Source organism: Pteropus vampyrus, unplaced genomic scaffold, assembly GCF_000151845.1.
Source record: "Pteropus vampyrus isolate Shadow unplaced genomic scaffold, Pvam_2.0 Scaffold152, whole genome shotgun sequence".
Lineage (NCBI taxonomy): Eukaryota > Metazoa > Chordata > Mammalia > Chiroptera > Pteropodidae > Pteropus > Pteropus vampyrus.
Window position 1 is genome coordinate 5,062,688 of NW_011888933.1, and position 24,424 is coordinate 5,087,111.

General features: G+C 32.3%; 1 protein-coding gene across 7 annotated transcripts in view; it reads right to left on the reverse strand.

Annotated features, from left to right (window-relative positions):
- ABI2 (abl interactor 2) overlaps positions 1–24,424 on the reverse strand; it is a 95,925-nt gene that overhangs the window by 31,667 nt on the left and 39,834 nt on the right. For 6 of the 7 annotated variants that reach the window (XM_023536246.1, XM_023536247.1, XM_011369694.2 and 3 more), the window contains exons 3-7: positions 17,315–17,491; positions 10,467–10,564; positions 7,513–7,659; positions 6,574–6,698; positions 1,555–1,713 (exon numbers count right to left, since the gene is read on the reverse strand). In XM_023536246.1, the coding sequence (XP_023392014.1) occupies positions 1,555–1,713; positions 6,574–6,698; positions 7,513–7,659; positions 10,467–10,564; positions 17,315–17,491 (706 nt within the window). The remainder of the gene's footprint in view (positions 1–1,554; positions 1,714–6,573; positions 6,699–7,512; positions 7,660–10,466; positions 10,565–17,314; positions 17,492–24,424) is intronic. The other variant, XM_011369695.2, reaches the window with a different exon arrangement.

The window sequence follows — 24,424 nt, forward strand, 5'->3', positions numbered from 1 at the left end:
CATTTTGGACTGACATCATTCTTTCAAAACTCTTTGCCAAGATAAGGGAAGGCAAAACAGCTCAAAACCACAATTGTCTTGACTTCTAAGAGGGCCAGGGAGAGAGCTTACCTTCAGAACTATGAAGCAACCCACATCTAAAACTATAATTTAAAAATTAAAAAAAACAATGCATTTAGAAACAAAATAGATCTTATACAAATATGGGTTTGGAAAACATGATTTAAAAGAGAATGTATGAAAAATACCGATAGTTACAAAGAACGGCACAGCCAAAATCACTGTGATTAAAGACAGCAGTAAGAGTACATATATTTCAAGTGAGGCAGTGGGTAATCACACTACAGGGAGCACTTGGCTAGACTATAAATATGGCATTTAATTTACAAGAAGGACCCAAAACAGTGAAGTAATTTGAATAAAGGAACAACGGATTCATTCCTCATTCAACAAATAATTACTGAGCACTATTCCCAGGATATAACTGTATAAAAGGCAGACAAGGTCTCAGGCTCTCATGTAATTTACATTACAATGTGGGCATCCTCCTCCCCAACAAATAGAAGGCTTGGGAAGGTAGGAGAAAGATTTTTTAAAGTCTGAAGGTAGATAGGATAGTGCAACAGAAAGGACAGAGAACTTAAAAAGATGATCTAAGTTCAAATCCTAACTTGACCATCAACTCAGCCTCAGTTTCCTCACCTGTAAAATACTGATGAAAATAATTACATGATTATAAGACTTAAATAAGATAACAAATATAAAAGCACTCTTTAAACTGCATTTATGAAGAAGGATGATCAAATTTCTTCCACACGACTCCAAAAACATAACAAAGTTTCACCAAAAGGTAGTAGCTGTAGTAGACAGAGTTCAGCTCCATAAAATTACGGGTCTAATCAAAGATAAAATGGGCTGTCCCCTAATATTAAAGGGCTTACTGGCCTCTTGACAAAAATCCAAAACCACAGTGAGTTGACATACCATGTCCACAATAGTCACAGAGTCTAGGATTTGCTCTTAGCCTCTTTGGGAAGAAGCAAAAATAATAAGTATGTATAGTATTAAATATGTGCCAGATTGTTTTCTGCATACATGATGCAACTGAAAGATGATTGTTATAGCTGAATCAATCTGTCCAAGTCCCAGTTTTCCCATCATAGGTTTGGTATGAGAACTGAATAAGTATAACTACCTAGCACAAAGCAGCTTCAAAAATGTCAACTCTCTTTTATTTGCCACTTATAAACTCTTTCCATGTACACTCAATTTTCATTACCTGCTACTCAGACAGCAAGGATATCTGGTTAAACAGGAAATATTGTTTACCACAATATTATTTTTTAAAGCAAGTAATCACTATCATATTCAAAAAGATTCTGTTCAGGAAAATTAAGTTCTACAACTTTATATGGAAACCATGTATTTTTTTAAAAAGAAAAAGTGAAGAATACGGTATTAGCAATTTCCATTCATTCAAAAAATAGTACTAACCACCTTCCTTGTGCTAGTTTTTAATCAGATATATTCCATAGAATACAAAAAATATCTAACCTGGATTCTGGCTATAAAAAGGGCCTCCGTTCATCTGATTCTGAAGGCTTGTTTGTGAAGTTATGGAAGGAGGGCGTCTATAGGGCAACGAGCCCCCTATTGTTGGGGGAGTATGGCGAGAGGCAGGTCTATTCATGCTATAGAATTGGACAGGATGACCTGGAAAAGAGAACATAAATTTGTCATTAAAAGAAAATTACCTCAGACAATGAAATATTTTAGGTACGATGCCTGAGTCTTAAAAAGATTATTAAAAATAAAAACGTTTAATTAGTTATCTAACAAATGCAAGGTGACAGTTATCGCTCAGCTGACCCTCTATCAAAGTGCAAAAGCGAGAAAGTAGATAAATAAAATTATGATTAGGTTTGGAAAAGCTAAATAGATTACTAATATTATGATTTTATTAATTTAATAATTTGACAGTTTCAAAATCATCACAATTAAAATTTATGGCTTACCTCCTCCCCCTCACAAAAGAAAATCCATTAAACACTAAAAAACTAAACTTGACAAGATAAAAATGACACAGGGAAAGCAAAAGAAAAAATGCTTGACACACAGTCTTATTCCAAATTAATAATAACAGTACATTTAAGGTAGCAAAGCTATTAAAGGAAAACAAAATATTTCCAGCAAAAGGTCAAGTGACATAATTCTAAATCAAACACATCTTTATTCGATCAAAGACATCCATGTTTAAAACTAGATTATTTTGTCTTTAAATTAGAGTTTAAGAAATTTACAATTATAAAAAAGCTGATATAAAAAGTGAATCAAAATATCTCATTTTTAATTTCATCCTTGAACTTGTACATAGTTATCAGCAATTTCACTGTATTTTTGCTCTCTGAAAATACTTTAGTAGCTAATGACAACTGAAGACACTCTTTCCTAACCTACCCAATTTCCTAATGCAATCCAGTTCCTAAATTTTATCTTGACTCCATCCCCACTTAAAAACACTCAGTGGAAGGCCTAATGTTAGAGACAGACAGACAAAGCACTAGGGATCCCATGAGAGGTCATTCCATCAGGCAAGAGTGGGGAGGGAGGAGGAGATGGGAGCGGAGGGGAGGAAAAAGAGACAAGGAGAGAAGAGGAGGTGGTAAGAAGTGTCAAGGGAAGAAAGTGGGGAGGAAGGAGAGAGGATAAAGGGAAGAGAAAGAAAAGGAAAAAGGGCAAGGGAGGATGGAAGGAAGGCAAAGGAAAAAAAAAGCACTTTTGATAATATTTCATCTTACTCATGATTGCAAAATGGTTTTATGTGACTAAAACTGGTCTTCAGGAACTCTATAAATTTATCCTACTTGAATTCGTATGAACTCGTATAACAAATAACATAAAAGCACTCAAGATCTGCTATACCATTTAATCTTCTTACATACGAAAATATCAAAACCTAAAAATCAATTCTGTTGCATAAAAATCTTGAGTATTCAGTTTAAACATAATCCACTATCAAGTCTCTGCAACCATGATGAAAAATGTAAAAACATAAACAGACTGTTTATACTATTTATAGGTGTTTACTTTGCTTTGGGTTGAAAACCAAAACAAAAACTACAGTTTAATTACTATAGACCTAACCATATAATCTAAAAAAAAAAAACCTTCTGGAAGAAAACAGGACAAAATATTTATAACCTTATGTAAGGTAAGGAGTTAGTGAATATGACACCAAAACCATAATCCACAAAAAAAAATAAATTCAGTGAACTAGACTTAATCACAATGAAGAACTTCTGTTCTTTGAAAGACACTATTAAGAGAATAAAATGTCACAAACTGGAAGAAAATATTTGCAAATCACATAATTAACAAAGGACTTGTATTCAGAATATAAAAGAACTAAATGATAAGAAAACAAGCAACCCTATTTTAAAGGGGGTGGGGGATGACAAAACATTTGAACAGATATTTCTCCAAAAGATAAAAAGATGGCAAAGAAGCACACGAAAAGATGTTCTACACCATTAGTCATTAGAAAAATGCAAATCAAAACATGTTGTACACCTATCAGAATGGCTAAAGTTAAAAAAAAAAACAACTGATAATATGAAGTGCTAACAAGTATTCAAAGCAACTAGAAGTCTCATACACTGCTGGTGGTGCGCAAAATTGTACAGCCCCTTTGGAAAACAATTTGAAGATGAACTTACCATACTACCCAGCAATCTTACTCCCCAGGTATTTACCCATATTAAATGAAAATTTACGCTCATACAAAAGTCTGTGTGTGAACATTTATGGCAGTTTTATCCATAATCACCCACAAATATAAATAATTTAACTGTCCCTGCACTGGGAAAGGGACAAACTGTGCATATCCATACAGTAAAACACCCAGTAATAAAAAGGGACAAAATAATGAAACATTCAACGACACTGGTAAATCTCAAATGCACTGTGCCAAAACACCAGAACCAAAAAAAATATCAAGTGATTGTCAGGGGCTAAGAGTGAAAGGGAAGAACTGACTACCAAGGGGGCACGGAGGAAATTTAGGGATGGCAGGACTGTTCTATATCTTGACTGTAGTTGTTGTTACATCATTGCCTACATTTCAAAACTCACAGAAATATAAACTAAAAAGGGTAAATTTAACTGTACACAAATTACACCTTAATAGAAAGAAAAAAGTACTTGGTGATTCAAAGACACTGTTTAAAAAAGATTATAAACATATAAAATGTTATTGAGGCATTTACTATCTTGCTTTTTGTTAAAAAAAAAAAACAAACTAACTAATTATCCACTCATACAATAAATGTTTATTCACTGCAGACTATGAACCAGCACCTGTTATTAAATTATAAACATGCTGACTCTTGGGTGAGAGATGTCCTTTCTGGGCCTACAATTAACTGATTTCAAGATGTATTCTTTACCCTATTGATGTAAGAGCATAACTAGATTCCTATAACATAACATAACATAGTTATGTTATTTCTATATAACTATGTAGGAATCTAGTTATGCTCTTGCATGGCCAGTCTGGCCTAATAGAGTTATATGAACATTGAAGAACAGCCCATGTTTACATTTACCCACTGTAGAAAGCTTTTCTTAAAAAGTGCTATTATAGAAGCTATCCCATAAAACACCATCCAAAATTCTATCTTAACTAAAAGTGTCTTTTAATATTTAAACATCTGGTTATAGCAGCAGAGCTGAATATATATTCTATGAAGTATTTGGCAAATACATTTTTATAATAGATAAGAACTTATTTACTCATCACCATTAACTTTATAAAAATATTTTGTAGCAATTGAGCCCTTTTCTCCTTCTATCAAAAAACAGATTTTAGGTTGCAATTTTAAAATACTAAAACAACAATCAACCTTAAGTAACACATAAGTAAACCTGAAATTCTTAAAAAGTTCACTACAGAGACTTTCGGACTATTATATCAAATATTTCCTATAAAATCTATTTTAGAATTCTTATCATAAACTATTCTTTCTGCGAATGACAACCTATAACAATATTCTAACGACAACTTTTCAAAACTGTACAGAAGACAGCTCCATACTAAATTCACAAATCTCTAGTAAATGAATTTCAAGGAATAAAAAAATGTATATTTATGCTACTCTTTTGGAAAGATGTATGGGAAATTTTACCCTGATTTCCTCCAGATATTCTACTCTTTGATCAGATGCCATTTTCTATTTAGTACGTTCTTCTTCATGTTTAAATAAATAAATACAAACAAACAACAGTCACAAAGCCACAGTTTCAGGTAGGATAAGAAAGAACCAGATGACTGGATTTGCCTCTCAAGGAATAAGCCAGTACTCACCTGCAGGGGGAGTGGAAGAGACAACAGGGGGAGTTGGAGAAGTGAAGCCATCAGCAAGGGTCTGGGCACCCCCAGCAGCGGCATCTGGGGCAGTGGAGGAAGGGACAGTAGCAGGAACAAGAGGGGCAGGGGCAGATGCAGAAGTAGCAGGAAGGGGAGGAGTACCAGCAGAGCCAGCAGGGGCTAAGGGGAAAGAGGAGTAAGAGGCAGCATTAATGAGGCAATCCCATTAGGCAGGATTAGTAAAGGCACTAGAGAACTAATGTTAGATATTCAAATGATTAACAGTAACCAAAGAATAGAAGAGAGTGTTAAAAAGGAGAGCAAGAATGAAGCTCATGTTAAAGGATTATCAGGTTTGCAGCAAATAATTCATGATGCCAGGGTAATGTGTAGATTTTTAAATTCATTAAAAACAAGCATCCCTTTTTACCTGAAAGCCACTACTCTGAAAAGAAAACTGCTCTTTTATATTGTAATCTTTAGCATAACATTTTGTAACTAGCATATGAAACTAAACATAATACACTAGGAAATACCAGTATTCCATTCTGAATTATACAAGTCAGAAAAATAAACATATATTCCAAACATAAATATCTTAACAGGTAAAAAAGTATTTAGAAAAATCTCTTTTAAATGATTTTTAAAGTGTATTATCTATTAGGATAAGTAATTAAATATGTAATAATCCACCTCTATGTCTTTTATGTCATGTCTTTAAAACTAAATTTTAACTTTGGAATCCTCAGATTAAATAAGCACATTTCTCTGTTTCTGAGAATAGAAGTAACATTTCAGAGACGATTGAGTTCCAATAGTCCATTAAATTTAACAGTCAAAACTTTGATATTTGTCTAATCTTTTGTTACAAATATGATTCTCAACACTGAGTCTCCATTGTGTCCAAAGGCACACAGTTGTAATTCTAGCTGGAATTAAACATATAACTAGTATCAATGTGGTGCCTGAAACCTCAAAGCACCAAGTGAGCCACAGCACCAAAGACATAAAACCAAACAACAGAGATATGTGTGGGCATGCAGTTACAAATTGGTTAAAATAACAAATGCGTAAAGATTTCGCAACATTTATGGAGTCCTAAAGGAAAGATAAATCCTGATTATAAAGAAAACCCACTGTAATTAAATCAGAAGTTGAATTCAAATTCAGAAAGGATAAGTGAAGATGAAGCACCATTCATATTTTACCTGGAAAGACACTTGGAGGAGAGGGAGTAGGAACAGCAATGGGAACGCCCACACTCCCACTTCCACTGTTCTCCCGACTGCTGCTCCGACTACTTGGGTGGCTTCCTCCACTACTCCCACTGCTGCTGAAGAGATAAGAGCCACCAAAACAGAGTATATATGTATGTATGTATGTGTGTGTGTGTGTGTGTGTGTGTGTGTGTGTATACACACACACACACACACACATATATATATAGTAAGATATCACCAGTATTTCCCACAATTTTCTGAAATGAGTATAATAGCTATAATAAAGATAAGCCTTCAACTTCAAACATGAATTTCTTAAAAAGTAGAGAAAAAAAAGATGAGTTCAAGAAATTTGTTTTGATCACCTTTTAATAAGCATGTATTAAAGGAATTGAGAATGAAAAAATTCTCCATAAAAATAAGTGATAAATGGAGCTTAACAATATTACTTAAAAATATTACTTTCTTTTACTCCAGCTTAATGTCTGTCTGAAGAAATTTCTTTTATAATAAAAAGTTTTCCTAAACATAATATTTGATTAATTTTATTTGCAATGATATCTTGATATATACTAGCTCATGTTAATGTTTTATTGTATATAGTTTTTCATCTGTAAAGTTCCACCAAAAAACAACTTAAAATTTCTCACATCTGGTTCATAACTTTTTTTAGGTCAACTATAACTATTTATTTTGTAGAGAAGTTTTCACTTTAAGCTGTCTGGTTTGTTTGTTTTTTTTTATTTCAACTTCCTGACTGCTCAAAGTTGCATCAGAACATGAGAGAGGTAGAATCAGATGAGGTTTGGGGGAGTAGAGTGAGGAAAAGAACTTAGTGCTTGGAAAATGAGAGAGATTTAACTGAAGTTATCTGAACAAATTATGGTACTAAGACCATCACATTTTGCGCTGAGGTAGAGAAAATACCTGTAAGTTCGATTTCTTTGATTCACAGAAGCTGTCCTCACAGGGCTCTGCTGCGAGGGAGCCATATTACGGGTTGGGCTAGGTACGTAATCATTTGGTACCACTGGAGGACGCACTGGCTCCAGTGTGCGATAGGGGGAGTGCCGCCTACAAAAAGAAGAGCGTATGTATTGTGTGATTAGCAAGTTTTGGCACAATAAATTCAAAGAGTTGCCAGCAGTGAAATACAATTTGTACTCAGAGATAGGAAAATGTGTTTTAATATAACCCAGCTATCAATTTCAGTCTTTCCTTAAGTGTCACTTCTCTACCATCAGGGTTTTGATGAGTATTGTTATTTTTTTAGTCTCCAACCTCATTTCCCGGTGCTAATGTAATTTTGTTTATTCATTCTCAGAGAGCACAAAGAATATTTTCCCACCAGGTAAGCTAATGTTTTCCAAACTCTCTTCTTTTCTTTTATGAGTTCAAATTATTTTAGTACCATATCAAAATCTCCCAACTGCACTGCATGAATGCACTAATTATCTTCCTCACCCCTCTCTCCCTAACCTAAGATATTCAGAGGGTACACAACCCTCACACTGATAATCAATAGCAACTATAACCCTGTATTTCCCTTTCTACATAGTAAATACATAGATATTAAACTATATCCACACACAAAAATACACAATTTACTCTCATCTCCTTCCAGTCTCACCTCACTTCCTCCTTCAACTTTTACCTCAACTTCTCTTACCTTTTACCTCCCTCAGTTCAATATTTAAAAGGGAAAGAAAAAAGAAAGACCACTCAGGTCTTTCTATTTTAGTTTGAACTGTAAAGTACAAAACAGGCTGGATTTTATTAATGTATTTCCCCTTTTTCTCAAAATATCTCCTTTTAAAGGAAGAGAATAAGAGTAAGAGGAAATATAACAGGAAATAAGATGCACACTGGATCATTAATTATTAAATTAGTTCTCATCTCTAATTTTCCAAATTCTTTATGACTATGATAAATACTCAACTGACATTTTGTAGACAAGCTTCTAGTCTTTAAAAGAAAAACAGGGATCTCAAAAGATGAGAAAATTAAAAAGCTTTCTTTTTCTGGAATATTGTTCACTTGACTTATGAATTTCTCAATAATTTGCTCACCCAAAAGTTCCCAAGGATCCTTTAAATACTGCTCTCCTGGGCTACTCAATTTATGGTTCATTGATTCTGAATGAGATCACTTTGAAATGACCCTGTCCACTCTACTACCCTCAAAATTTCCTTTCATAAATACATATGTACATTAATAATTAAAAATAAATAAAGGCCACTAGATGAGATACTGGATCAAGGGAAGTAAAAAAGTATTTTAAAAAAGTTTTGGTATCTCTGAAATTATGATGTAAATATTAAAAAAAAAAAACGTAAAGTGATTAATTTAGAAGCATCTGATTTCCAGACAATTTTTCCCGGACGACAAAAATGTTCTATTCCAATCCAAGAAAAAAACACTTTGCTGATTGAGAACTATACAATGAAGGCAATGATAAAAACAAGGTAAAGAACAAAGGGCAGAAGAACAAAATGTGATGGCTAGGCAAAGATTGTGTGAAAATGCCAGGCTACGACCATCAACCAGCTTGTGGTGCTCAGAGATTCTGAAGATTCTGCAGAACTCTTGCTGATACACAAGGAAAACAAATAACTCGTACATGAGTAAATCTTCAAAATTGGAGAGTAACAGAAAACTTTATTTACTAGATAATACAGTGAGTTATCTTGCTAACAATCTTGACTTAAAACCTAACAAAATCTTTTTGGTACTATACATGACAGAAATGTAGACATTCCACAAAAAGAAATAAAACAAATACTTCCTCTTGATCTGATTCTCTACTCTTACTCCTGCACTCTACCATGACTCTACCATACTCTACCATGACATCTAAATTTGACCCTGAAGCTTAAATCTTATTTGACTTACTAAATTTGTTCCTCTCTAAGCAGAATTTTTTGTCCACCAAATAAAATCATCCTATTCCCAGCTAGAATTCACTTTTATTCTTTTGTTTCCCACTGTCCTAACTGTAATTTCTCATTATCCTCCTTTATATCCCAACTCATCTTTGTCTTGTCATGATCCACAGTGCTTGATTAGGTTGTTTTGTTTTTTTGGTGAGGGGGCCAAAAACAAGATAGTCAACTAAAAACTTTTAAGCATAAATCATAAAGCCAATGTTTGTCCAAGTATTTTGTCTTTGTCTTATACATTTTTAAGAAATCCAATTCATGCTACAGTGACTCTGAAAAGTTGACAGAGGACAGATATTACCCCCTTTTACAGATGAAAAAACTGAATTGTTAAGAGGCTGACTATGCAAGACCACAGGGCAGGAGCAGAGCTGGAACACAATTTTGGCCATCTGGTTTCTGTAGTATATTATGCCCACTTGATCACAAATCTCGATAAGCCAAATTTTTATACTATGATGCTACAGAAGAAAAAAGTCAAGCTTTTCCATTAATTGACCATTTCTGCCAAAAGTCAAATTTGGAGTCCACCTCTATAGGACCAAATTAAAGCTCAATATTCTCAAAACAATACAAGCTACACAGAATTCTGTAATCTACACAGTGTTCTTCAGAGGAATAGCCTGAATAATAGTGAACTGTAATATGAAAGACTAAAAATTTTACGAAAATAAGAATTAAGAGCGCAATTTATAATAAACCATGAACTTGGGCTAGAATTTTATCTCAAATTTGAAATTAATTAGAAAAATAATTTCAAAACAAAATCTTTTTAAAATATAAAGATGTTTCCCAGGAAAAGGCAAAATTACACACAAAATAGATAATCTAGGAAGAAAATGTTCTTTTTTCAAATATTAAAATATTTAAATATATGCAGTGTTTAGGTTTCAACAACACTACATGAAATGGTTTTTACTTATTACTTAGTTACATACTCACCCAAGTGTCCCTTTCCCTGACATAGGGGGACTGGGGGGTTTCTGAGTTGGAGGTGTTGTACGCGGCAGCCCACCCATCTTCATATTCTGGGTACTCACCTAAAAAATTTTTGAGGAAAACTCAACTTTTATGCAGAGAAACAAAGTGACCTTTTGGGAAATAATATTATGCTATTTAACAAAAAAGGGGAAGGTTTAAATAGGAAAAAAAAAAATAGAGGCCATGCATTTCATATGCAATTTCTACTCTACGATTATTCTACAGTTGTACTCAAAGGACTCTTCCTAATGTGAAATTTTCAAATGATTATAAATGTGTATGTAAAGACTTTATTTGCCATTAGGCCATCACACCAACAGATCACTGGTTAGACTATCTGATACTACATTCAACTGAAATTAAATAACTATAAAAACTTAAGATTTGATAAATAGATTTGATTTGATAAACTCAATCAGAAATGATGAGACCCTTAAGGAATTTTCTTTTTAAATAGCAAGTATATCATAAAAAAAAACTAAATACGTGTTTCCCAAATAAAATATGCAACTATAGTTTTGATCCATTAAGTAGAGGATATAAAATAAAGTTAAACTGCAAGATAAACAGAAATTTTTAGTTTTTTAAAATAGTGGATCAGCCTGACAATTCAGATTTATTTAATGTTCTTTTATGAAGGAATCACCTATCTGAAAACTGCCAGAAGTTAAGGCATGTTCCTAAACATCTAAACTAGAAAGGTAGGGCTGAGATATCTCATTCAACTGTGAGCAATAGAGGGACCACTGGCAATGTCCTAGTTCCTGTGGTAATCAGACCCACTCAAGTCCCAAAATGAAGATTAATTCAGTCATGGGAAAGATGTAAGTAATATAGTCCTAAATCAGAGCTGGGCCATGACTCCTCACTATTCCATTCCCAACTGAAAATGTAAATGTAGGAAAGCTGGGTAATATGGGAACAAGGATGCCAGCAAAGGAGTATGTCAGTATTATACAGAAAGACATAGAAATCTGGGTATCTTAAAGAGCTAAGAGAAGTCATTTACAAATATAGCTCAAATGCAATCTCCAATTGAGATTACCAATGGTTTGGAGTTAATATTCAATACAAAGGTTCATACCTGACCCTATTTTAAAACCCAAATATTTTGGACTGCCAAACACTTCAAAATAGGACCTTAACTTTTCTAATAAGAATATGTGTATTCAAATTACTCTTGTAAAATGACACTTCAAGATATTATATCACTGAAATCAGAATACATTTATAATTTTGAAAAATAAATTTAAAAAATAAATCATAATTAGGTCCAGAGCATTAAGGCTATTAAAATTAACTGGCTTAGGGCGGAGGGAGGTGGATGGGGTAAAGGGGGTCAAATATGTGGTGACAGAAAGAAATCTAACTGGTTGGTGAACACACAATGCAATATATATATGCCTCGCTGCTGAACTATATACACTTGAAACTTACTGGATTTCATTAACCAATGTCACCATAATGAAAAAATAAACAAACAAATAAAATTAACTGGCTTAAAAATGGAATTTTTTAAAATCCTAAAATACTACTTGTTATCTGAATAGGCAAGAAATAATATATCAAGAAACAAACTCTTCAAAAGAATAGCCCAGTGAACAAGTTGTGTGTGATGATAAAACAATCTTTAATGACAAATGATACCTTTGATGTGTCAACATTTTTAAAGTGTAGCAATTACTGGTAATCCTTTTCTTGTTGCTTTTAAACAATAAATATAAAACAAGCTGGTTATCATGTAAGAATAAAGATTAACTTATCCTTGCTCTCCCCCTCATTAATAAGCAGAGGGTATACTAATCATATAAAATGAAAATGCCAGAAGAAGTTTTTTAAAAAAATCAGTCCACATTTGGGAAAAATTTTAGGAGTAATACGATAAATAACCAATAGCTGTTAAAACTGTAAGTCTTAATTTATGATACCGGAAGATTTTTTAAAGTAGTAACCAAAGTCCTTTAAGCTCAACCTTAAACAACATAATACCCAAAGTTATTTTAAGTGATGGGGAGAAGTAGGTGAACCAAACACTAAACTACATCAATTTGCTATAAACAGGAAGGAAAAGGAGCAGGGAAAGAAAAAGAATAAAAGAGAGTTTTATTCTATACAATGGAATAGCTAAAATACTTGAAAACTTTCCAACTTTGACTTAAGGTTTTGGTATGTAAGGTGTTTTTGTTTAAATTGCAGTATCTTCTTCAAGTTTTTAATCTACCCCTCCTAAAATAATATAAACAATCTATAAAATCTGGTGGACATTTCTATAAATAAAACTGGATACATTTATGACATGTAGAATCATCAAATGATTGTATTTGATTAGGGTTTGGATGAGTAACCTAAATCAAGAAACCAGAGGTCCTGTAGAATGTCCAAAAAATCAGTAATTTATACTTTACTGATACTGTACTATCTTTATATTAAGCAAAAAGAATTTTTCAATATTTAAGGAAGCTTTCCTTTGTGAAAAATGCTTCTACGCTAAGTAAAACAATGAATATCCTATGTAGAATACAAATACTGACAGATGACCTGATATGATGTAACAGTGGCAGACACATTCCAAAATGATACCTGTGGTATACCCCTTATTTATCAACCATCTACCAGACTACTGGTACTAGGGTAGAAGACTATGGCAAATAAGAGGGACACTGTGGGGACACAAAGGTCTATAAAATAGCTTCTCTGCTTTTTAAGAAACATAATATTTTGGAATAAATAAGACTCACATGTTTCAAACAAAAAAAGAATGTCTACAAATTATATAGAAATCTCCCTCTCCCAAAAGAAATATCAGTGTGAGAATGAATAGCTACTGTTTCATGGAGAAAAATCTGAGCTGGATTGTTAAGCTAATTTTTTTTTTTTTAAAGCAGGATTTAAATAAACAAAGAGAAGTAGAGTAGTATGTACAGGTTGTGTCTAGATTTGGAGTCGTGAGGATGGGGAAAGGGTACCCCAGTTCAAGGTACATTCTACTTTTATATGGCCTCAGATACATATTAAAACACTTCCAATATGACATTCTACCTATTGGTTTTTTATGACTTTTGTCGTAAAAAGTAGCACATTGTTTTGAAAAATCTTATGAATTTACAGTTCAACTGACTGAAAAAAAAAAAAAAAAAACAAATTTCAGATGAAAAGAACCATTCAATACCACCAGAACATGATGTATAAAATGTTTAAAATTCATCTTTTAAGCATGGAAGTCTCTTCTGAGTCAAATCCCATGTGTCTGATCTCAAAGTATGAACTTTGTTTACAGTCTGTCTGAAGGCATCAAAAGTCTGACAGCAACAGGAGCAAAGACAGAGCTCAAGAAGAGCTCAAGAGGAAATCGAAGTAACAGATAAGCCTATCAAACATCAGGAGAGGTTCAGGGCACTTGATATAAACCAAAGGTCTCCAAAAAGCTCAGGTGGAAAACCAACTAGCTTATTATTTGCAGTTCTTCCAACTTTTAACATTTTGTCTTTAATTCTATTTTTTGCCTTAACATATTTAATTATTCCATTAATCACCCTTCCAAACCCACTAATTTTTTTAAGCAACATAAAAAGAGAAATGATTTGCTATATGATGAATATTTTTTCACTTCACTTTGTTTTGGTTCACCCAAAATTATTAACTATGTGCCACAAGTTTACGAAGAAGACAGACACGTTCACAAAGAGGAAGAAGACAGGGAAGATGGAACACTGGCGCTCCACAAGGAGTGGAGTGGTTTGGTGCCAAGAGCAAAGACGTTAAGGAATCTCATCCAAGTGTGATATTTCCTTATTGGATTTTTCTTTCAAGGAGCCTCTCATTGCTCGTTCATTTTGGCCCATCTCCCACATGGAACAGATCATGAACCCAGGAAGGTCAAGAAGGAATCACAGTAGGGTTTGAAGTAACTGAGCATGGGATCGCAGCTTAGGCAGGCTCATCTAAACTTAAAGGAAAAAGAATTGGTCCATTTCTGTGTTTTTCTTTCAATTAATCTTTCTGCATACTTCTATCACTTTGGAGGTTAATACATAAATGACCAAAATTGGAATATAGACTTCAGAGGAAAAGAGCCAAAGTAGGCCATGCACTGCTTTGGGTCTAGTTCTACCTATTTTATGCAAAAAAGAATCTCCTCACAATTCCACGTGCCTCATTAAGACTGAGTGTTTGGGGCCAATAATCTAATCAATTACACAAGTACATTTGCCTGGGCTCCTCTAGTCACATCTCTCTACCAAGATCTACTGAAATTTCTGTGGCCATACTTTGTAGCGAGTTAATGATTCAGATCTCAGTCATCTTGTCTTGTTATCACCTTCTACACTGAAGATACAGCAAACAACTTGGTATTAGAAAAAAAGAATATGTATTTAAAAAGAAATCATAAAATTCAGCTATAAAAATAAAAAGTAAATGCATGCTCAGTTTGGTAAAAATAATTTCAGTAATATTCTATTTGACCAGCTTCTTGAATATACTCGAATGTCTTTTACCATTAACCCTCCACAATACAAAAATATTACCAAAGCAAATAACAAAAGGAACTATTTCTCTAATTCTTAACTCATATCTTGTTAAACACTATTATGAGCTTTTGATGTTTTGCATGTAATTAATACTCAGCTTAAAAATCTCTTAAAGTGATTTCATATTGAAACATTTTAAATAGCAATTTGAGAAAAGACTGTTTTGGTTTGTTTTTTTTTTTTACAAAATACATGATACTGCAACTTAAAAAAAACCATTAACACTGAATATTTTCTTCTTCTGAATTTCTTTACATTGATTGAGAGTCAATAATGACATAAAGAAATATAATAAAGCACACCATTTATAGAATAAAAAGGCTATTACACAGGGGGAGGGTTAAATGAAGCACATTAGTTGGCCCTGTAATCCATACAAAATTTCTACATTGATAAAATCCAGCTAATTTTATTTTATAACAACATTTTATGATAGGGTAATTTACATTTCAGTTTCACAAAATATGTTAACGCTGCAAAATAACCATTTATTCAATATTTGCTAAGCATCTAACATGTAGTCAGGCACTATTCTAGGCACAGTAGATAACTGAATGGTAATGACCAAACAGACAAAATAACTGCCCTCATGAAACATGACACCACAAAGTTGCATGACAAAAATAAAAAATAAATAAAAAGAAGAATTGTTTGTTTGTTTTAAAAGGCCAAGTGCAAAAGATCTCCTCACTCCCCATATGTAATATTCTACATAAGAATAAAGAATGGAAATCCAGCCCTGGAATCTCTTACCTTAAATCTAAGCAACCACTTAATGCATAAATGGAGCAAATAAAAGAGGTAAGGAAAAAAAGCATTGAAAGGTTAGTTGAAACTTCAGGATGTGAAGAGAAAGGAAAAAACAAAGAAAAAACAAGTTAAGCATTCGGCATTAAAAAATAATGTTTCAGTAGATCATAGAAAGAGTGGTTAAAGCAGAATGTGTCATGAACGAGAGTTTTTTGGATGAAATTATATGATACTATGTTATTTAAAAACTTTATTAAAAATTTCGTCAAATTAGTGACCTTAAATACAAAAATTCCAAACAATGAAAGGGACTACGGAGTCCCAAAAGAATAACATTTTACTTGAGAATTAAATAAGAACTGGAGTGGGGGGAATCACCTTTTTATTATATATGTGGGCAAGCACAGATATGATGTTTTGTATTCTAAATGCCTTTGTCATTAGATTCTGGCAGCTTCTAAAATTTTAATAGCAGTCGTTGGTCTTGAATAAATCTCAAAAGATTTTCCTATGTTAGAATAAATTTCAGTTATTATCAACCCAATTACACATCTTATTTAACAATCTCTAATTAGTATAGTAATCTAAATGCAAGAACGTGTCAATTATAAAATTAAATATCAAATTCCAGGTAATAGTGTTTATTATCAATATTCTGAGGAAGAAAAAGATTTTTTAAAAATTTACATTGTATACTTCCTTTCACCTAAATCTATATTAAATTGAGATCTGACTTCTAACCATACTAGTGTAGGGCATTTTTAAAATTTAAATTTGTTTATATATTCATAAATTAACTGCATAAACTATAAAGTTTCACTTTATAGTTTGAAAAGTCACATTTGAAAAGTCATTGTCTAATCACTGATAAGATAGATTCAAACTTTAAATAATACTTAGCTGAAACTCTGAATAGTTTAAGTACAAACACCAATTTAAATAAAATTTATATGCTCAAGTTTTTAATCATAGTACTCTATATACACAGTGGCACCCAAATATATTTTAGAAGATAGCCAAAATATATAATGGCTATATACTCAAAAACAGTGAAAATAATAAATCACATACTACTTTTATCTAAACTATTCTCGACAAGATAAAATTATTTTAGAAAAATTCAAAGTACATATTTTTTATGTTCTTTCTGAAAACTAATACCAAAGGTCTGCTGATAAATTTTTGAGAAGAGATAAATACTTTAATAACATACTGAATAATTTTTAATGTCATATTAAATCATTAAAAGATTAGAAAGATTACACCACACTTATTTACCATATCTAGCTAAGGTATTATCATAAATGATTAAGCAAATGCAATTCATTCAAAGATAATTATTTAAAACTTGAGAACAGAGCACTAAGAAGAAGCAAGGAAGATAAAATAGTTAAAGTTGTAAGGAATGTTCAGATTCACAGCTGGGCCAAGATTTGGTTCTCTAGGAAAGGAAAGATAAAAGCTTAATCTTCTAAAGTTAGTTCCATTATGGGCTATTGTTTTAAAAAGCTTGACAAAAATTATACTTACCTTTACTCCATGTCCAATATCATCTAGAATTGTATAGTCAATAGGTTTTCTAATATAACGAACTGGTCGTTCAAGATTGGCTGGAGCAATAATCTTATGTGTCCTTGAAGTATTTTTATTGGTAGTCAAAATACCAATTTCTCTTCTTGCAACTTTCTCTTTATGAATATCAACAGTCTGCAAAAATATAATATAAACACAATACAAAAATGTATAGCTCTAATATACAGAAAAATCAAGATATAAATGCTCAGAGATTTAACATCATTAGTCGTATTTTAACCACAACTGCTAAGTATTCTCCTTTTTGGACCAATATTGACTTTCTCCAATTTTTACACTAAAGCAAGGAAGAAAGGTTAACAAACCATGGCCAGCAGAGCAAATATGGCCCACCATCTGTTTTTTACAAACCAAAAGCTAAGAGTGGTGTTTACATTTTTTATTGGTTACAAAAAGTCAAGAGAAAAATAATGTCATGGTGTGTGAAAATTATGTGAAATTAAAATTTGTTTCCATAAATAAGAGTTTAGTGGAAGCCAGCCATTCTACCTGCTTACAGCAGTTTCACACTACGATCCCTGAGATGAATAGTTCTAACAGAGACCTTATGGCTTGCAAAGCCTAAAATATTTATTAGCTGGGCCTTTACAGAAAGTTTGCCAACACCTGGATTAAAGCATACTATTTTTTCCCGTCTCCATTAAGATTTAGCCCAATATGATAATTAAGAGAGCCTCAGTGATTAATCTGGTTACATTTCAAAATAATCTATTAATATAAGTTCTATTAGTGTTTACTTTTTTATTAAAAAAAAGAGAGGCCTAAAATATAAATACAATGTAAGAGTTATTTTTTACCAAAAAAACTTGTTTGCTTAGATAAAACTGTTTATATTTTATCATGACAAAATGCTTGTAAAATATTTCACTAATTTATTTGTTATTAAATGTTCACATAGGTTCTATGTGTTTCTACTCAGTCTTTTATGTGCTAAGAGAGGGTGAACTTCTTCACAAATACAGACAGCTAATATGCTAAAACAGCATTTTTCAAACTTCAGGTTGCAGTTTAGTGAGATGTGAGCAGCAGTTATTTTAAATGAAACAAAACAGAAACATCAGTCTGCGTATATAGGTAGGAAGGTAATTACTGTTTCTCGAAACATTTGTTATGTATATAAATTGTGTACTGGATGCAATATAAAATGTATTTTTTACTGTGGGTTATGGTCAAAAAGATTGAAAAATACTTCACTAAAATTGTTCACATCTCTTACCACCCTTCCTGACTCAAGCGGCAAGTAATAGACACATTTGCTAATTTCCTCCCAGTCCTACTTCCACTTCCCCTTTCTAAAAGACCCAGGCAGTAATACAGAAATGGAAAGAAATGATAACCATCATGATATTATTAAATGCCACTTTAATAAATCTAAAAGTTTATGATTTATCTTTCTAAACTACCTAAAGTGTGAAAGAAACTTGAAACGAATTCAAAGTCTATTTCGACCAAGAGATTCTAAAAACAAAAAAATCTATAAGCTTCAGAACTAATAAACATCTAAATAAAGCATCAAATCAAAGACTGGCTGAGGTATTAACCTTATTGTATCAAGTATTTTAAAGACAAGCTTTTTCTGTGCATGTTAAGTAAACTATGAAATCTGCTTTCTTTTCAACAATTTGAGAGCTGTAACAAAAAAGACGTTTGCATATTAGTGATGATATTGGAGTTTACTTATTTTTGACTTCAGAGAAATGGAAATTAATTTCATTCTGAATAATTTTTAATGAGTCACCCTGAATCATTAGAAATATGGGCTAGGAAGATTTCATAATTATCCAATATGCTTCAAAATAAACAAACCGAATATGTACTTTTCTTATATAATTCAATATCTGTCAATATCAATAAAAGAAAATTCATCAGACAATATAATCCTCTTGAGACATTGTTTCTACTCTGCTCAATTTTTAGAAATGTAATTATCTTATTTAGAAATAAAATCATAAGAATGCAAACCCAAAAAACTGTAATAAAATTCTTAAGCTTATGGCAAATTGGAACTTCAATTTCAAATTTTCATGCTAGAAATATTAATAGATCTCTGGAGAATGAAAAGGAGGGAGCAACCTTCCACTTATTTACACTAATACACAGTTATATTTTATAATAAGAATACATTTTTAAATCACTTGAAAAAACTGAAACTAAATAAAAGCATTAAAACATTTGATCAAACCTAGGAATGGGGGCACTTACATGCTTATTTACACAATTATATGTTCTCTTTATATACGCACAAACACACAGCTCAAATTCATAAACCATTACAATAAGAACAAAAGGAAGACCAATATAGCAGAGGAAAAGATCACAGAACTGTAAGCCTAAATAAGGAATAGTTGCTATTAACAGGCAAAAAATTGGGCTCTTAACTTCCTGGAAGAGAAGGCAAAGTAGAAACATAATGAGTTACAAGGAATGTACCCACCCCTTCATTAGAAAAGTGACAATTTTCTCAACACTAAACTCTAAAAGGAATTAGTTTAAGAAATTGAGAACAAAATGTTCTTTGCTGTTTCTTATATTAATTCTCAGTGGAAACAGAAGGCATATTTTAAAATATAATTCTTAACAGCCTATGTCCATGGAAAGTCAAAATAATTTAGTTTGGCTATATAATATAACGTTTCTAGCTGTCTATAAGAATGACTACATCTTAGAAAAATTAGAGCATGATTTGTCATCTGTGACATGACTGACATTTTGGGTCAGATAATTCTTTGTTGTCGGGGGCTGTCCTGAGCACTGCAGGATGTGGAGAAGCATCCCAGTAGATACCTATAGCATTCCCCAAACCCAGTTGTAACAACTAAAAATGCCTGACATTGCCAAATGTCTCCTTGGGGGTAAAACTGTCCCAATTGAGAATCAATGACCTAGAAGAAAGACTAATTCACTACTCCCATTATTCACTCTCAAATATCAATTTTTTCCAAACTTTTTACAAGCGCTGACTCAAGATTAATGCCTCTACTGACTGCCTAAGTATAGATATTTGGTTTCATTAATTTTTTAAAAACATCTACAGTAATAAAAATAATATGTGGTTAAGAAAATCAAAGAATATAATTTGTATTCTTGCTATCCCACTACCATGCTGCGTTGAACTATGGAGTTCCTGAATCAAATATACCTTCAAATATACCTTCAACACAGCTATGGTATAATTTAGAGTCTGATTAATAACTTAATGAAGAACAATAAATCTAATCCATAAAAAAGGAGGAGAAAGTTTGGTGCAGAAGTTTCGGCAATCACCTAACTTCAAGTTTTTCAAAGCTTTCTCTTGTGGAACGCATAATCAAGTAGAGTAACATAATGAACACCCCACCCATATACCTAAAATCCAGCTTTAACATTCATGAACTCATAGCCAATTGTCAGTTTTGAAAGAACTTTTGTAAAGCTTCTATAAAGTATTTTTAAATTTAAAAAATGGCTATGTTTTCCCTAAATCAAATTCATATCTTTCAGTAATCACCATTGCCTTTGCCTTCATAATATTCTTTGACATTACAATGCTAAAATTCATTAAGTTAAATTTTGGAAGTATAAACTCAACACTGATATTTAGGAAGAATTTTAATAGTAAGAAAACTATTTCAAACCTATCCTAGTTTTCTAAAGTTTACAGGCATACCATGGTTTCTTGCACTTAGCTTTACTGTGGTTCACAGGTATTTCTTTTTTTGTGTTTTTGTTCTGTTTTGTTTTGTTTTACAAATGGAAGACAAGACCTTCTACCAACAAAAAGATGACAACTTGCTTTACTGAAGTGGTCTAGAACCAAAACTGTAATCTGAGGTATGCTTGTAGTTTTATGACAATAAACTTACTCTCATTTGGAAGAGGCTCAATGATATCACTTACCTGTGGCAAGTAAAAAATGTTTAGCTAGCAAAAAAGACCAAAACTAATGCAAGTACACTGCTATTAATACTATTATTGTTTTCTAACTATTAACCAAAAAAAAACACACCAATTGTGCAGGACTTAAATGTTTATTGTTATTAATAGATCCTTATTAATTTGTTTCTCTATCCTTCTGCTATTGCCAAGCTGGTCTTGCATGTTGCAGGCCTCCCCCATGACACTTTGGTCACACAAGTGCCAAACACAGGCTTCTCTAGGACATTTTTATCACCTTGAGATAATCATACTGACTCCCAGCTCCTTTGCAAGTCTAAGCCCTACTTCACTTCTCCATCATGGACCCAAGCACATGCTCAGGCCACAACAGATGACAGGAAGGTGCTGTATAAAGTGTTTTAGGATTATCCATGCATTGTTGTTTCCCATTACTACAGATAATCGAGAGTTGACTGTACTGAATAGCACTACCTCAGTTAGCTGCCTATCAGTGTGGGAAAACATCTGTAATCAAACAGTTACAGTAGATTAACTCAACTAATTTGGTTGTTTTTAAATTTAAGTCTCAATTTCTTCATTAGTAAGTTAATGTTTCAAATAAGCATTTAATTATTCAAATTACAAAAATGCTTTAAATTATTCATCTTTCATAAAACAAATTAGTCACTAACAAACTGAATGCATAATTTTCAGTTATTCGTTTTTTTAATGATATAAACTATACATATAAAATTAATCAGTAACTATATAAATCCTATTTTCTATGCAAATTACATACTGATAATCTTAAGTGGGATTTTCTTAATTTAAATTTGGGAATTTTTAAACATAATCCTTGAGAAGAATTCCATTCTTATTTTATAATCATTCTTTTCTATCTCCTCTACTTGTTACCTGCTAGCTACTTCAAAATCTGGCCCAATAAGTTCTAGTCAACTCTTGGGAAGATGGGAGGAACACTACTTTTAAAGTTCTTTACTTTATATTGCCTTTTGGCTTCTCTTAATCTCCTAAGCCATGATGAACTGAATACAACCAGTACTGACTGTTTTCAGTAGTTGAGAGAAGAGATGGACCTGGTTTAGAAGAATTTCAGTTTATAAGTTTATAAGCATTTTAGTATGAATAATGTTCTATAACACTTTTTTTAAAGCTTACAAGAAATGGACAAAATCATAGACACAGTAAATAACATTCATCCTTACACATAATGCTATATCGACTTAAAAGTAGTTATGTGTATTTATACAAGTATTCAGTGAAATTAAATGTTTGTTTTTATAACATTTTCTTGAAAAATAATTAACGTTAATTCCTACTCCGTTTGAAGATTAAAGATTTCAGATAGCTTTTAAAATAATATGCTTCCAAAGAATTTATGTGAGAACAGCAACAAAGCTAAATATAGAATTTCTTGAAAATGTACCATCCTTAAAATATCTAAGGTAATCCATACCTAGAACCTATCCTAATACATGCATACCTCAGAGACATTCCAGGTCTAGTTACAGATCACCACAAAAAACAAGTATCACAATAGAGTCACATGAATTTTTTGGTTTCTCAGTGCATATAAAAGTTATGTTTATACTATACTGTAGTCTATTAAGTGTGCAACAACAGCATTATGTCTAAAAAAACAATGTATATACTTTAATTAAAAAATCATTTTGGAAACTGAGGAATAAAGATATAAACATAAAGAACTTTTCTCAAGCAGGTAAGACTAAAAGAGGTTAAAGTTATATTTACTGATAAGTCAAAGACTGAACCTGACTCTAATAACACCAAACTCAAGTACCTCTTGGTCAGAAAAGTATGGTAGAGGATGCATGAAAGCGACTACCTGTGGTCTCCTAGTGGTCTAAGATGATTTTTTTTAAACTGCTAAAATATATTATTAACTCTTAATAAAGAGTAGTCAAAATCTAAAACATTCTCATCAAAATGAGTCTGCACATGCTTTTCAAACCCTTGCTGGGCATAGTCAGGAGGGAACTGCTCTGTGCACATTGGGCATACTCTCCAGCGTGACTTCCAACACGTTCAAATTTGCTTTGATCACAGTTGGGAGGTAACTTTAATTCACAGAGGTTGCATTTCTTGTGAACATCAAAGGTGGAATCAAAGTAAAAGCCTGTTCCATGCCCACGTAAATCAATGCTTACTTGTAGGATCAGGAGCAGTGGGCACGTTCTCATCTTCTTTCCTATCCTCAGGGTCTTCTAAACCACCAGGCCAACTAAGATTACAAGCAGGTTGGCTGCAAACAACATTATCTTCTAGTCCCCAAGAGGGTACGCTCACAGGTGGCCTTTGGATTTCATCTGGGTAAAAATCTCCATCTGCTTCATGTGTATTAGTATATTTATTCCCCAGTTTGCAAAATTATGTGATTAAAGAAAGCAGGGATTATGGTTACTGCACTGACAATATGTATTACATGTGTGTTATTTAGCAGAATATTTACAAGTTTCTGTTGATCTTACTGGTTGAGCATGACTATTAAATATTATGTGATAAAAAGTTTATCATACAGTCTTGCAAGTAATTCTTTGACTATAGAAACTTGTATAATTTAGCCTATGACATGATGGTTTTTTAACCCATTTTAGAAATGGAGCTACAGAATAAGATCATATGCTTACAGTATAGCAAATATCCTTTATATACTTGAAACATTTGCTTTAGGCATATTTTGCTAATTTTATAACTAAAATTTTTTAGAATAACCTATTTAAGCCATCTTAAAGTTGTACTTCTAGCTAATGGGAAAATAGAACAAGATATGTGAGTACAATTGTTTAAAATTAAATGATCTACTAAACAGTGATGTTTGTGGCATAAAATCACAGATGTATCCATATCTTTTTCATATTTTCCTAACAAGAATATAACTTTGAAATAACATTCTCAGTGACTAAAAATATAATATATAAACCCAAATCAAAGCTATGTGTTAAAGTTATATCTCTGCTGTGTATAGTATTCTCATTGACATTAAAGAGGACACATTTTTGGAGGTTAATAAAAATTAAAAAACCAAAAATATTACTAAAAAATACTAAGCTCAACACAAGGTTGCCATAAACCTCCAATTTGTAAAAAAAAAAAAAAAAGCAATAAAGCAAAGCGTAATAAAATGAGTACTTCCTTATGGATATGGTGAGT